The following is a 16467-nucleotide window of genomic DNA, read 5'->3' as shown; positions in this document are numbered from 1 at the left end:
TCTGAGGCTGTGCCCTCTGGTCTTAGTCTCTCCCACCACAGGAAGCAGCTTCTGCACATTCACTCTATCAAGGCTTTTCAGCATTTGATAGGTTTCAATTAGGTCACCCCTTATTCTTCTGATTCCAGTGAATACAGGCCCAGAGGCATCAAATGCTCTTCATATGGCAAGCTATTCAATCCTGGAATCAATTTTGTGAACCTCCTTCGAACCCCCTCTAGTTTCAGAACATCCTTCCTAAGATAAGGGGCCTAAAACTGCTCAAAATACTCGAAGTGAGACCTCACCAGTGTTTCAAAGTCTCAACACTACACCTGTGATATCCATTTGATCTATGCCTCGTTCTCATCTTGTCCACCTCTATCATGTCGCATTGCATCCTCCTACACTTCAAAGGGAAAAGCTCTAGCCGACTCAAACTTTTTTTTTAGGCATCCGTTAGTTTCGTGAGAGCATGGGTTTGCACCTTGGAAGGTTTCCAGAGTGCAAGCCTGGGTAAGATTGTATGGAAGACCAGCAGTTGCCCATGCTGGAAGTCTCCCCTCTCCACGCCACCGATGTTGTCCAAGGGAAAGGCATTAGGACCCATACAGCTTGGCACCGGTGTCATAGCAGTGCAATGTGTGGTTAGGTGCCTTGCTCAAGGACACAACACGCTGCCTCAGCTGAGGCTCGAACTAGCGACCTTCAGATCACTAGACCGATGCCTTAACCACTTGGCCACGCACCAACATACAAAATGCTCGATGATCTTTGTCATCTATACAGATAATTTCATTACAACAGAGTGTTGAGGTACAGTAGTAAAAGGGAAATACCATAACAAGATGTAGAATAAAGTGTTACATTTACAGAGAAAGTGCAGTGCAGGCAAACAATAAAGTGAAAAGCCAAGATGTTGTAGATTGTGAGGTCAAGAGTCCATCTCATCGTACAAGAGTCTTTTCAAGATTCAACATTCAAGATTGGTTACTGTCATTCAACACTACTTAAGAGTAAAGGAGAACGAAATAGCTGTAACTCCAATCCGATGCAGCATAAATATACACAATAAGTATAAAGAACACAATAATTATAAATATAAAAGAAATCCTATAAAACAAGAAACTGCTTGTGTGTGGCCGTACGTACATAAGTTTATATATACAGAGTGATTGTATGTACATAAAGTGACGCTAGGTGCAGGTGTATCTGTTCATAAGGTGTCTCTGACAGGAAATGATAAACCGAAAAAAGCGACCTGGCAAAAAGAACTGTTATACCAGGTAGCAGCAGGGCATATGAAAACACAGTGCATGTATGAGGTGTGGAATATAAGCACAAAATGACAGGAGTAATGATGTGCATAAAGCTGGGGGGGCAGTGGGATTGGTTAGTGGGGGAGATGTTGATCGGCCTGGTGGCTTGGGGGCAGTAACTGTTTTGGAGTCTAGTGATGCTGTTGTGGATGCTGTGTAGTCTGTTCCCTGAGAGGAGTGGGACGAACAGTCCATGAGCAGTACAGTGTCATCAAGGACTACAGATTGGCCAACTGGATCATAGAGTCCGAGTCAACTCTTTCAAAGGGCAGTCTCATTGGTCCCTCATGTGCAACATATTCCTGACACATTTTCTCAAGATTATCAAATTAAGTTCTACAATAGTGCACTATAATTGATTTAACGTGGAAATAGATGATAAAACTTCAGAGACACAAGTGACTGCAGATGCTGGAATCTGAAACAATGCACAAAATATCTGGGGGAACACAACAGGTCAGGCAGCATCTGTGGAGGGAAATAGAGCCTTCATCTGGACTGAATGATACCACTGTTTTTCAGTGCAAGTAAAGGGTCTCAACCCAAAACATCAACTATCCATTTCTGTTGTCGCGTACCCCATGACGGGTTAAAGAACCAGCAGAAATGGAAAACACTTTGGAGTCCAGTATTGCATCTAAGTATGTCCTTATACCATCAGGGATGCAACCTTTAAACTGTTCAATCAATATCAACTCTTTCAGGTTGTCAATATCCTCACTTGCCCCTTTCGAGGTACACCAGTGATCAAAGTACATCTGCATCTCACAGGCAAACTCTAAATACGTGTGGTCCCAAGGCTTCCTCAAATTTCGGAACCTTTGCCTGAATACCTCCAGAACCAACTCATAAACTTTAAGTACAGCACCTTTCACTACATCATAATCATTTGCGTCTGGCAACAGACAACGCTAAATACACTCGTTGGGCCTTCCCCTTATTCACACTTTGTAACAGAATAGCCCACTGATCTCTCGGTCAGTTCCAATTCATGGCCACTTTTTCAAAATGTACGAAATACCTATCGACTTCTGTTTCCCCAAATGGAGGTACCAACTTAATTTTGCGGCTAACATTAAACGGTACAACTGGCTCCCTGCTACGGCTTGGCACTGGAACTCCTTGCCGCACCATCTCCCTCTCAAACTCTCTCCATTTGTCTGCCTCTATAGCCTCATGGATCCTCGGCTTTTCTGCTTCATCAGCCTCGAGCTGTTTTAATTGCAATTGCAACTGAACCTCAGCCTCAGTAAGTACCTTACCTCCAGCGAATAACTCAAACGCCTCCTCATCAAACGTTCCCTTAGCTATATAATGCTGAGCTATTACCGTCTGCTTCCGAGCTTTCCTCATTTTAGTGGTCACCTTCAGTCTTAACTTTTGAGCGATTGCCAACAGCACATTCCTCGTAGCATCATCCAGTGCTTCAGGGGTTGGTTCCAACAGAAACCTCTCAGCACTAACGTCCATTTCTGCTGTTTCTCCACACAACCAAATCAAAAGGGATTTTCCCCAATCAATTCAAACAACCCCCCACCCCAACCAATTTATTCATATCTCGGATGCAGGCCCCAATTTTGTCACATACCCCGTGACGGGTTCAAGAACCAGCAGAGATGGAAAACACTTTGGAGTCCAGTATTGCTATTAACTAGTGGTATTTATTAGTAACTACGCAATACAGTAATATAAAATCAGATATATAAAACAGGTTAGCAATGATTAGATATGTATAAGTGTGGAAATATATGAAAACCAAGCTTCTTCAAGTCTAGGGGTAAATAGATAGTCTTACGATGATAAGTAAAGTTCTGTTCAGTGTGTGGTATTGAGTTGAGTAGGGATGGAGAGAGAGAGATTTGAGTCTTCAGGTGAGCTGACACCATCGATCTTCCCGTTATTCTCTGAAATCCTTTAGAAGTCACTGACTGTGACCACAACAAAGGGGACCATTCTTCTGTGGTGGAATTATCAACCCAGGCGAGGGTCGGACACACGAATAACTGCCCCGCCCCCGGTCACATCCTTTTCACACTGCGAGAGCCACTGATCAATCCTCCAAAACGGTACCACAGCATAAAAGCCAGGACCATCAGGCTCCGGGACAGTTTCTTCCACCAGGCCATCAGACTGATTAATTCATGCTGATACAATTGTATTTCTATGTAATCTTGACTGTCCTGTTGAACATACTACTTATTATAATTTACTATAAATTGCACATCGCACATTTAGATGGAGACATAATGGAAAGATTTTTACTCTTCATGTATATGAAGGATGTATGTAATAAAGTCAATTCAATTCAATTAGTTGTGGAGTCAATTCAGTGTTGTGGTGAGTGAAATTATCCACACTGATTCAGGAGCCTGATGGTTGAAGGGTAGTAACTGTTCCTGAACCTGGTGGTGTGGGACCAAAGGCTCCTGTACCTCCTGCCTGATGACAGCAGCAACAAGAGATCATGGCTTGGACAGTGGAGGTCCTTGGTGACCGATGCTGTTTTATTATGTCAGTGCTCTTTGTAGATATAGTCAATGGTGGTCAGTTATCTCAGGTAATAATACATCTTTCTCCCAAAATTAAATGTCCAAGCCTCAGCATTGAGTTCATTTCAAATTGTGAGCTTTTTATCAGCTTTCTGGTTCATCCACACTTAATTTATATAGACCTATTGCCTACTTTTGCCTTGTACTGCCATCACTTGTCCCCATGTAGTCTTCTCACAGAGCTCCTCCATTGCTCTTTCCTCCCATTCATATTTCCTTTATCTCCTTAAATTTCTTTATCGCTGACCATTTTCATTTCTAATGAAAGGATATCACACTGAAACAATTGTTTCCCCTCTCCATGGATGTTATCTGATGTGCTGAACATTTACAGCATTTTCCAGGCTCCCAGCTCGTCCCTGTCACTAATTTCTGACATTATCCACATTGGACAAGCTTTTCTACTGACTTGCTTCAGAGAATTTAATTTCCCAAATTTCACTTATATGCAAAAACTCTTGTTCTAGCCTCTTCATCAGGTGGGCTCTTAACCTCAGAATCTACCTCATCGTAACCTTGCACCTTAATGCCTGTCTGCATTGCACTTCCTCTGCATCTGTAACACTTTATTCTACATTGGTTATTGTTTTCTCCTGTACTACCTCAACGCACTGTGTAGATGGTATGCAAAACCAAGTTGTTCACTGACCCTTGGTAACATGTGGCAAAAATAAACCAGTTTACCAGTCTAATTTACCAATTTACCATTGTTATTAAGTGGTTACTTTTAGCAGACACAGAGAATTCTGTTGTACTTTCTATTAACTTAATAGGTGAATGATTTTAATGCCACCTAGAAATATTTACTCACATTATTTGATCAAATAGTTTCTAGAATATAGAACGTTACAGCACAATACAGGCCCTTCAACCCACAATATTGTGCCAACCTTTTAACCTAATCCAAGATCAATCTAACGCTTCCCTTCTTCATAACCCGTTTTTTTCATCTGCGTGGCTATCTAAGAGTCTCTTAAATGTCTCCTATGTCTCTTCTCTGCACTTAAACCACTCCTGACAGCATATTCAACACAACCACCACTCACTCTGTGAACAAAACTACCTTTGACATGACCTCTATATTTTCCTCCAATCAACTTAGGGTTATGCCCTCTCATATTAGCGATTTCCACCCTGGGAAAAAGATGCTGGTTAAAAGATAAGAGATTAATATTTATCATCTCATACAACTTTTTCAAGTCACCTCTCATCCTTCTTCACTCCACAGAGCCCAGGCTCATTCAACCTCTCTCGATAAGACGTGGTAGCATCATGGTAAATCTCCTTTGCGCGCTCTCTAAAGCTTCCACGTCCTTCCTATAATGAGGTGACCAAAACTGAACAGAGTATTAAAAGTGAGATCTAACATGGTTTTATAGCTGTAAGCAGTTCTGTGCACCACCTTTTCAAAAGCCTTCCGAAAATCCAAGTAAACAACACCCACTGGCTCTCCTTTGTCCTCTAAGAATTTCTCGTGGCTTTTGAACCCAATCCCCGAGCTAACGAATGCCAGAAGACAAAACACCTTCTTTTCACTCGTACAACTTGTGCAGCAACTTTGGAGGATTTATAGATGTGCACCTCACAATATCTCTGTTCCTCCACACTGCTAAGAATCCTGTCCCCAACCATGTACCCTGCCTTCGAGTTCAACCTTCCAAAAGTGAATCACTCCACACTTTCCTGGACTGAGTGATTGACAGTGTGAGCAAACAGCGCCGGTCACAGCTCCTGACTTACCCATCACAGAAGGGTGGCTCTGGTTCAGACCTGAAGGAGACGCTGGGTTGGATTAATCTAAAATGAATCGGAAATAAGCCACTCAGGACAACATCTCCCTCCATGGAAATGCGGGAAAGATCAAACTTCCCTCGGCGCCTGCACGTTCGCTCGTCTGATTCAGCAGTGTGGTACAATGAAAGAAAGAAACTCAAAGGCAGAAGGAAATACATTGTCGTCCCCATATAACAGTTATGATTCTGTCCAATTCCTTCCCCTTTTATAGCCCCTCGGCAGACTAGATCATGTCAAGTGAAAAGATGGATGATTAGTCATTACAAGTAAATGGGACTGAATAGCTCAGTGCGGGTTTAATCACAGAAGCCTCCATTACACATGAGAATAGATAATAATTGGGGAGGTAACATCAATATCATTTACATCTCAATGGTTAAAGACATTTGGGAGCATGCATTAACACTAGGTTTTCGAGTCTTATTAAATAAAACTTAAGACTACACCACAAGAACCCCTTCTCACCTTCCCCACAAGTCACAAGCATTGACTCTATAAGACACAACAGTTTAATCAGGCCACTTGGCCATCAAGTCCGCTCCACCTTTTGATCATAGCTGTTCTATTGCTCCCTCTCAACCACATTCTCCTGCCTTTCCCCCGTAACCTTTGATGTCCTTACTAATCAAGAAGCTATCACCCTTTGCTTTAAATAGCCCCAATGACTTGGCCTCCACAGCCATCTGTGGCACTAAATTCCACAGATTCTCCAGCCTCTGGAGAGAGAAATTTCATTTCGTTTCAATTCTAAAGGGACATGCTTGTATTCTGAGACTATGCCCTTCGGTCCGAGATTCTCCTACTAATGGAAACAACCTCTCCACGTCCACTCTAACCAGGCCTTTCAATATTCATTAGATTTCAATGAGAAGCCTCCTCATTCTTCGAAACTCTGGAAAGTATAGGTCCACAGTCATCAAATGCTCCTCATGTGTTAGCCCTTTCATCACAGATGTCATTCTCATGAATCTTCTTTGGGCCTTCTCCAGTGCCAGCACGTCCTTCCTTAGCTATGGGGCACAAAATTGCTCACAATACTCCAAATGTGCTCTGAACAATGCCTTACGAAGTCTCAGCATTATATGCTTGATTTTATATTCTAGTCCGCTTGAACGCAATCATTGCATTTGCCTTCCGTACCAACAACTCAACCTGCAAGTTAGCCTCTAGGGAATCATGCACAAGGACTCCCAAATTCTTTTTTCACCTCTGATTTCAAAATTTTCTCCCCATTTAGAAAATATTCTCCACCTTTATTACTTCTACTAAAGTTCATGACTATATACGTACTTCCCTACACTGTATTCCCTCTGCCACCCTTTTGCCTATTCTCCTAATCTGTCCAAGCCATTCTGAAGACTCCCTACTTTCTCAGCACTATTTTCCCCTCCACCTCTCTCTGTATCATCTGCAAACTTGGCCACAATGGCATCAATTGCATCATCCAAATCATGTACATATGCAACCCTCTCACCTGACTCATATACCTACTCGCCTTGTTGGCTAACTCTACTAATACCCAATTGACTCAGCTGTGAGAAGGCCACTTTACAAAAGCAAAATATGTCTATAGAAGGTTGGGATGTCCTAATTAGGGAATGTTGATTGTAGTGAATGCTGTGTAAATACTGCCCATACACAATTATTGGTCACTAAGAAATGACAGATCGTACCCCAGTACAAAATCGCAAAGAAAATATATTTACCAATTTTCAACTTTATAGAACAATTAATAGGAAAAGAAAGAAAATTAATAAAAGGGCCCATTACAGTCAACCATTGTGAATGTGCACATAAACGTTGGAGCTTGTTTCTGTAGTAGCTGAGTGTATCGCTTTACTCACAGCACTGAATTCCCATCACCAACCACAGGTAGAACTTCTCTTCTTTGAATTCCTCACCTTGCAAAGCACTCCTTGCATTAGGGTCTCCCTTTTAGATGGGATCTTCCCTGGTGCTCTTCTCTCTATACCATCTGCCAATAGACCCCAAACCAGACTACTGTCCTTCAGAAATCTCATCCCACCCAGCTCTCTAGAATCTTCTCTGACATCCCACTAAGCAGAAAGTTACAACACATTCACAGTCCTGAATGGCTGACACAACATTCCTAAGTTGGACAACGTGGCTCCTTATTGTTAGCTGAAGACAAAATACTCTTATTAGCAGTGCACAGTACTTTTACAGAAAACTGCAGTAGAAATCTTTCCCAGGGCATTATATGTATAATATGGAAAGTAGGAGTCCCAAAACAGACCTACGGAACACCACTAGTCACTAGCAGCAAACCAGAAAAGTCCCTCTTTATTCCCACTCTTTGCCTCCAGCCAGTCAGCCAATCTTCAATCCATGCTGGTATTATTCCTGTAATACCATGGGCTTTTATCTTGTTAAGCAGCCTCATGTGCAACATCTTGTCAAAGCCCTTCTGAATACCTGAGTAAACAGTACCCACTGACTCTCCATTGTCTATCCTGCCTGTTATTTCCTCAAAGAATTCCAACAGGTTTGTCAGGCAAGATTTCCCTTTAAGGAAACCATGCTGACTTTAACCTATTCTATTATATTTCCCTTTAAGGAAACCATGCTGGCTTTAACCTATTCTATTATGGGTCTCCAAGTACCCGAAACTTCACCTTAATAATGGACTCCAACGTCTTCCCAACCACTGAAGTCAGGCTAAATGGCCCATAGTTCCCTTTCTTCTGCTTGCTTTCCATCATAGATATGGGAGTGACATTTATGATTTCCCAGTCCTCTGGAGCCATTCCTGACTCTAATAATTAATGAAAGATCATCACCAATGTCTCCACAATCTCTTCAACTAGTTCTTTAAGAACACTGGCGCGTAGTCCATCTGGTCCAAGTGTCTTGTCCACCTTCAGTCACTCCCCAATCCTTCCACAGTAACACCAATAACATTGATCACCCAGAGAAATCAAAGGGTTTAGTCAATGGAACAAAGACAAGAGAGGCCAAACTTCATATGCATCCAAATGATTTTCCTAACCCAAGATGATTGTAGGATGAAAGGTTTGAATCTGGTTGGAATGGCAAAGATGATAAAATTGATGAGTTCTTCACGGGTACAGGAAGCAGCACCAATGAAGTCATCATTTTAATGGAGAATAGTTGGGTAGCGGTACCAGAGAAGGCTTGAATCTGCTTAAGTGTAAACAATAAAGTAATGGCCAACTGAAGTGTCCAAGGAGACAAAGAAATGGTGGGATAGTTAGAGAGAAAGGCACTATTACATATGCGCAGAGCAAGAACGACAGCAGAGTAGTATGATTAAAGGTTTTTACTGTGTTTGTGAAGGTACACTCTGGGCAACTTACGGTGCCGAATCGATGCACCAGGCCCACTGAGTTGAAACACGTGACAACTCCAAAACACACGCCATCAAAAGAGAGCCCTTCGGGTAAGGAGAGCCCAATCAATGCAAGGTACAATCAATCAGCCACATGCGCACTCAAAAGCCCACGCGAAAAAGAACCCTCCACACTTTGGAGGCCCAAATCAGTTAACTGCACAATCGATCGGCCGTGTGTGCACCAGTGAAGTTTCCCCAATCGATCCATTACAGTTCAGTAACTGCTTTTGCAAATACAGGTAACAGTCCACCATGGCTACCCAGATCTTAAACACGAGATCTTGCAGATGCTGGAAATCAAAACCAAGACACACAAAATGCTGGAGGAACTCAGTAAGGCAGGCAACATCTATGGACAGGAATAAGCAGTGTGGACTTTTCTGTCCTGATGAAGGGTCTCAGCCTGAAACGTCAACTGTTTATTCATTTCCATAGATGCTGCCTGACCTGCTGACTTCCTCCAGCATCTTGTGTGTGTTGTCCAGATCTGTTGCTAGCTTCTCTTGGGAAGGCAGAATCAAGGGTAATAACTCAAAATTACAGTCCCATTACTTTGGGCTGAGCTCAGGAAATATCATTATGCAACGGGGAATGGATGCTGGAATCTCACACCACCCCACAAGCAGATTGTTGGGTCTGGAATAATTAAATGTTGTAAAACAGATTTCAAAACAACCCACAACCATTCACTTACTCCTCCACAGACACATGTCTGCAGCCATTTGTACCGTCTGCACGACCCACTGCAGCAACTCATAACTGCTACCCCGGGATGACAATGCGCTTACTTACATATTTGAGTTTCTTTCTTTCAATGTACCACCCTGCTGGAACAGACAAAAAGATGTGCAGATGCTGAGGGAAGTTTGATCTTTCCAGCAATTTCATGGAGGGCGATATTTTCCTGAATAGCTTCTTTCTTATTCATTGTAGATTAATTCAACCCGATGTCACCTTCAGGTGTGAATCTGAGCCAACGTTCTGTGATGGATAAGTCGGAAGCTGGGAGTGCTGCTATTTACTCACACTATCAAGAGTTCAATGCAGAAAAGTGGGAAGTGATTCACTCTGGAAAGTTGAACTTGAAGGGAGAATACAGAGTTAATGGCAGGATTCTTGGCAGTGTGGAAGAACAGAAGAATCTTCAGGTCCACATCCATAGACCTCTCAACATCACCACACAAGGTAATAGGGGTGTTAAGAAGGCATGTGCTGTATTGGTCTTCATCAGTCAGGGACTGGGTTTGGGAGGTACGAGCTAATTTTGCTGCTCCACACTTGGAGTGTGGTGTTCAGTTCTGGTCACTTCATTATAGGAAGGATGTGGAAGCTATGGAGAGGATACAGGGGAGATTAACCAGGATGCAGCCTGGATTAAAGATAAGACCATAAGACACAGGAGCAATTAGGCCATTCAGCCCACCGAATCTGCTCTGCAATTCCATCATGGCTGATCCCAGATCCCACTCAACCCCATACACCTGCCTTCTCGCCATATCTGATCAGGAAATGATCAACTTCCACCTTAAATATATGGATGGACTTGGCCTTCACTGCAGTCTGTGGCAGAGCAATCCATAGATTCACTACCCTCTGGCTAAAAAAAAATTCCTCCTTATCCCTGTTCTAAAAGGTCACCCTTTAATTTTAAGGCTGTGCCCTTTGGTTCTGGATACCCCCACCACAGGAAACATCCTCTCCACATCCACCCTATCTAGTCCTTTCAACATTTGGTAGGTTTCAGTGAGACACCCCTGCATTCTTCTACATTCCAGTGAGTGCAGGCCCAAAGCTGCCAAACGCTCCTCATATGTTAACGCCTTCATTCCCGGAATCATCCTTCTGAACCTCCCCTGGACTCTCTCCAATGACGACACATCCTTTCTGAAGTTTGGGGCTCAAAACTGTTGACAATACTCCAAGTGCAGCCTGCTTGGTGTCTTATAAAGCCTCAGTATAATCTCCTTGCTTTTATATTCTGTTCCCCTTGAAATAAATGCTAACATTGTATTTGCCTTCTTTACCACAAACTCAACCTGTAAATTAACCTTCTGGGAGTCTTACACGAGGACTCCTAAGTCCCTCCGCACCTCTGATGTTTGAACCATCTCCCCATTTAGATAATAGTCCGCACTATTGTTCCTTCTACCAAAATGTATTATGAGACAAAGTGAGTGATCCTGGGTGATCATGCCTTATGGACAAGGGTTCAGTGAGCTAGGTCTTTTCTCTTTGGAGTGAAGGGGGATGACAGGTGACTTGATAGAGATGTACTAGCTGATGGGGCATAGATCGAGTGGACAGCCAGTAGCTTTATTCCTGGGTGAAGGTGGCTACTACAAGAGGACATTTAATTTGATTGGGAAAGAATTTAGGGGGAATATAAGAGATATATTTTTTTTACATAGAAAGTGGTGGGAGTGCACCCAGAGCTGGTGGTAGAGGTAAATAGATTGGGGAGATTTAAGAGATTCTCAAATAGACGGATGGATGAAAGAAAAATGGAGGGATTTGTGTGAGACAAGGGTTAGATTGATCATAGACTAAAAGGTCAAAACAACATCATGGGCTGAAGGGACTCTGCTGTTCTATGTTCCATGTTGAAACCCTGGAAATCTCTCCCTAACAGCACTGTGGATGTAGCCACACCAGGGGATTGCAGCAATTCAAGAAAGCACCTTCTGAAGGGACAATTTGGGATGGACAATTAAATGCTGCCTCAGTCTCTGAAGGCGACACCCTTGAATTAATTAAAAAACTATTTTTGGTGGGTAAAAGATGAGGAAAAAAATGACAAGTATAAAAGCAAGGATCTAATGTTGAGGCTACATAAAGCTTTGGTCAGACTGCATTTGGAGCATTGTGAGCATTATGAGCCACTTATCGAAGACAGAATGTGCTGACATTGGAGAGGATCCAGAGAAGAGTCACGAAAATGATCCTAGGAATGAAAGGGTTAACATACAAGGAGCGTTTGATGCTCAGGGCCTGCACTCACTAGAGGTTAGAAGAATAGGGGTGGGGGGGGGCATGGAGGAGGAATATCATTGAAATCTACCAAATATTGAAAAGTAGATAGAGTGGACATTGAGAGGATGTTCATATAGCAAGGAGACTGGAGTTAAGGTTAGCCAACATGTGGAGAGTTTTGTATCCATGACCAGCTAATTACAGGACAGAATTCAACCTTCATTCAACTAAACCAACAGCAATCTGTACAGAAATAAAAACAGAAAATGCCGCAAATTCTCAGCTGGTCAGACTGATCAATGAGACCTCCCCCCTTCATTCTTCTAAACACTATCGAATACAGGCCCAGAACCATCAAACACTCCTCATATGTTAACCCTTTCATTCCCAGAATAGTTATCATGAACCTCCTCTGGATCCTTTCTAATGCCAGCACCTTCTCTTAGATAAGGGGTCCAAAAGTGCTTATAATACTCAAAGTGTAGTCTGCCCAATGAGTTATAAAGCCTTAGCGTCATATCTTTGTTCTTATAGTCTTATTCTCTCGAAATGAATGCTAACATTGCATTTGCCTTCTTTGCCACTGACTCAACCTGCAAGTTAACCTTTCAGGAATCCTGCATGAGGACCCTCAAGTCATTTTACAGCTCTGATTTTTGAATTTTCCTCCTATTTAGAAAATAGTCTATGGCTTTAATCTTTTTATTAAAGTGCATAATCTTACACTTCCCTACACTATATTCCATCTGTCATTTCTTTGCACATTCTCCCAATCTGTCCAAGCCATTCTGTAGACTCCCTGCTTCCTCAACACTACCTGCCCCTGCACTTATCTTCGTATTATCACAAACTTATCCACAAAGCCATCAATTCCATCATCCAAATCACTGACAAATAACATGAAATGAAGTGGTCCCAATACTGACCCCTACAGCACTCCACTAGTCACTGGCAGACAACCACAATAGGGCCCCTTAATTTCAACTCTTTGCCTCCTCCAAATCAGCCAATTCTTTATCCATGTTAGTATCTTTCCTATAAATCTGTGGGTTCTTATCTTGCTAGGACACAAGTTAGGGCAGGTGACGGAAGTGTATGTAGGGGAACACTTTGGTTCCAGTGATCATAACACCATTAGTTTCAACTTGATCATGGATAAAGATAGACCTTGTCCTCGGGTTGAGGTTCTAAGCTGGAAAAAGGCCAAATTTGAAGAAATGAGAAAGGATCTAAAAAGCATGGATTGGGACAGGTTGTTCAATGGCAAGGATGTGATTGGTAAGTGGGAGGCCTTCAAAGGAGAAATTTTGAGAGTGCAGAGTTTGTATGTTCATTTCAGGATTAAAGGCAGAGTGAATAAGAATAAGGAACCTTGGTTCTCAAGGGATATTGCAACTCTGATAAAGAAGAAGAGAAGAGAGATGTATGACATGTATAGGAAACAAGGAGCAAATGAGGTGCTTGAGGAGTATAAGAACTGCAAAAAAATACTTAGGTAAGAAATCAGGAGGGCTAAAAGAAGACATGAGGTTGCTTTGGCAGTCAAGGTGAAGGATATTCCAAAGAGCTTCTACAGATATATTAAGAGCAAAAGGATAGTAAGGGATAAAATTGGTCCTCTTGAAGATTAGAGTGGTCGGCTATGTATGGAACCAAAAGAAATGGGGGAGATCTTAAATGGGTTTTTTGCGTCTGTATTTACTAAGGAAACTGGCATGGAGTCAGTGGAAACAAGGCAAACAAGTAGCGAGGTCATGGAACTTATACAGATTGAGGAGGAGGAGGTGCTTGCTATCTTAAGGCAAATCAGAGTAAATAAATCCCCAGGACCTGACAGGGTTTTCCCTCGGACCTTGAAGGAGACTAGTGTTGAAATTGCAAGGGGCCTGGCAGAAATAATTAAAATGTCGCTGTCTACGGGTGAAGTGCCGGAGGATTGGAGAGTGGCTCATGTTGTTCCGTTTTTTAAAAAAGGATCGAAAAGTAATCTGGGAAATTATAGGCCGGTAAGTTTGACATTGGTAGTAGGTAAATTATTGGAAGGAGTACTGAGAGATAGGATCTACAAGTATTTGGATAGACAGGGACTTATTAGGGAGAGTCAACATGGCTTTGTGCATAGTAGTTCATGTTTAAACAATCTATCAGAGTTTTGCAAGGAGGTTACCAGGAAGGTGGATGAAGGGAAGGCAGTGGTTGTTGTCTACATGGACTTCAGTAAGGCCTTTGACAAGGTCCCGCATGGGAGGTTAGTTAGGAAAATTCAGTTGCTAGGTATATATGGAGCGGTAGTAAATTGGATTAGACGTTGGCTCGATGGAAGAAGCCAAAGAGTGGTAGTGGAGGATTGCTTCTCTGAGCGGAGGCCTGTGAATTGTGGTGTGCCACAGGGATCAGTGCTGGGTCCATTGTTATTTGTCATCTATGTCAAGGATCTAGGTGATAATGTGGTAAATTGGATCAGCAAATTTGCTGATGACACAAAGATTGGAGATGTAGTGGACAGTGAGAAAGGTTTTCAAAGCTTGCAGAGGGATTTGGACCAGCTGGAAACATGGGCTGAAAAATGGCAGATGGAGTTCAATACAGACAAGTGTGAGGTATTGTACTTTGGAAGGACAAACCAAGGTAGAACAGAAAGGGTAAATGGTAAGGCACTGAGGAGTACAGTAGAACAGAGGTATCTGGGAATACAGATACAAAATTCCCTAAAAGTGGCATCACAGGTAGATAGGGTCAAAAAGAGAGCATTTGGTACATTGGCCTTTCTAAATCGAAGTATTGAATATAAAAGTTGGAATGTTATGGTGAGGTTGTATAAGGCATTGGTGAGGCCAAATTTGGAGTATTTTGTGCAGTTTTGGTCACCAAACTACAGGAAGGATATTAATAAGGTTGAAAGAGTGCAGAGAAGGTTTACAAGGATGTTGCCGGGACTTGAGAAACTGAGTTACAGAGGAAGGTTGAATAGGTTAGGACTTTATTCCCTGGAGCATAGAAGAATGAGGGGAGATTCGATAGAGGTATATAAAATTATGATGGGTATAGATAGAGTGAATGCAAGCAGGCTTTTTCCACTGAGGCTAGGGGAGAAAAAAAACTGGAGGACATGAGTTAGGGGTGAAGGGGGAAAAGTTTAAAGGGAACATTAGGGGGGGCTCCTTCACACAGAGAGTGGTGGGAGTGTGGAATGAGCTGCCAGATGAAGTGGTAAATATGGGCTCACGTTTAACATTTAAGAAAAATTTGGACAGATACATGGATGAGAGGTGTATGGAGGGATATGGTCCAGGTGCAGGTCAGTGGGACTAGGCAGAAAAATGGTTCAGCACAGCCAAGAAGGGCCAAAAGGTCTGTTTCTGTGCTGTAATGTTCTATGGCTCTGTGGTTCTAAGCAGCCTCAAGGGTTGCACCTTGTCAAGCACTTTCTGAAAATCCAACTAAACAACATCCAACAGCTCTCCTTCATCTATCTTGCCTGTTATTTCCTCAAAGAATTCAAACAGATTTGTCAGGCAAGATTTTCCCTAAAGAACCCATGCTGACTTTAGTCTATTTTATCATACACTTCCAAGTAAGCTGGCACCTCATCCTTAATAATGGACTTCAAAATCTTCCCAATCATTGAGGTCAGGCTAACTAGCCTATAATTTCCATCCTTCAGCCTCCTTCCCCTCTTAAAAAGTGCAATTTTCCAGACTTCCCCAACCATTCCAGGATCTAGCGATTCTTGAAAGATCATTACTAATGCCTCCACAATCTCTTCATCTACCTGTTTCAGAATTGTGGGGTATAGTCCCTCTGGTCCAGCTGACTTATTTATCTTCAGATTTTCAGCTTCCAAGCACCTTCTCCCTTGTAATAGCAACTGCACTCATTTCTGCCCCTTGACACTCTTGAATTCCTGGCATACTGCAAGTGACTTCCACTGTGAAGACTGACACAAAATACTTATTAAGTTTGTCCAATATTTCTTTCTCCCCATTGCTACCTCTGTACTATCATTTTCCAGTGGTCCAAAATCCACTCTCACATCTCTTTATATATCAGAAAAAATCTTTTGGTATCCTCTTTGATATTATTGGCTAGCTTATCTTCATACGGCATCTTTACTCTCCTTATGGTTTTTTTTAGTTGCCTTCCATTGTTTTTTAAAAGCTTCTCAATCCTCTAAACTCCCACTAATTTTTGCTATGTTATATGCACTCTCATTTTCTTTTATGCTGTCTCTGGCTCCCCTTGTCACTCATCCTCCTTTTAAAATATTTCTTCATTTTTAGGATACATCTATCCTGCACCTTCCAAATTGCCCCTAGAAACTTCAACCATTGCTGTTCTGCCGTCATCCCTGCTAGTGTCCCCTTTCAATGCACTTTGACCAGCTCCTCTCTCATGCTTCTGTAATTCCCTTTACTCCACTGTAACACTGATACACCTGCTCCCTCTCAAACTACAGGGTGAATTCTATCATATTATGATAATG

The 16467-nt window shown here is 42.3% G+C and overlaps 1 protein-coding gene across 1 annotated transcript in view; it reads right to left on the bottom strand.

Moving 5' to 3' along the window:
- LOC134345063 (extracellular calcium-sensing receptor-like) overlaps nt 1-5730 on the bottom strand; it is a 31931-nt gene extending 26201 nt beyond the window's left edge. Inside the window, exon 1 of the mRNA XM_063045197.1 lies at nt 5588-5730. Coding sequence (XP_062901267.1) covers nt 5588-5691 — 104 coding nt within the window. The 5' untranslated portion in view covers nt 5692-5730. The remainder of the gene's footprint in view (nt 1-5587) is intronic.
- Nucleotides 5731-16467: the final 10737 nt, after the last annotated feature.

This window comes from Mobula hypostoma, chromosome 4 (assembly GCF_963921235.1).
Source record: "Mobula hypostoma chromosome 4, sMobHyp1.1, whole genome shotgun sequence".
Lineage (NCBI taxonomy): Eukaryota > Metazoa > Chordata > Chondrichthyes > Myliobatiformes > Myliobatidae > Mobula > Mobula hypostoma.
Note: the sequence above shows the minus strand (reverse complement) of the source record. Positions and strands in the feature narration are given on the sequence as shown.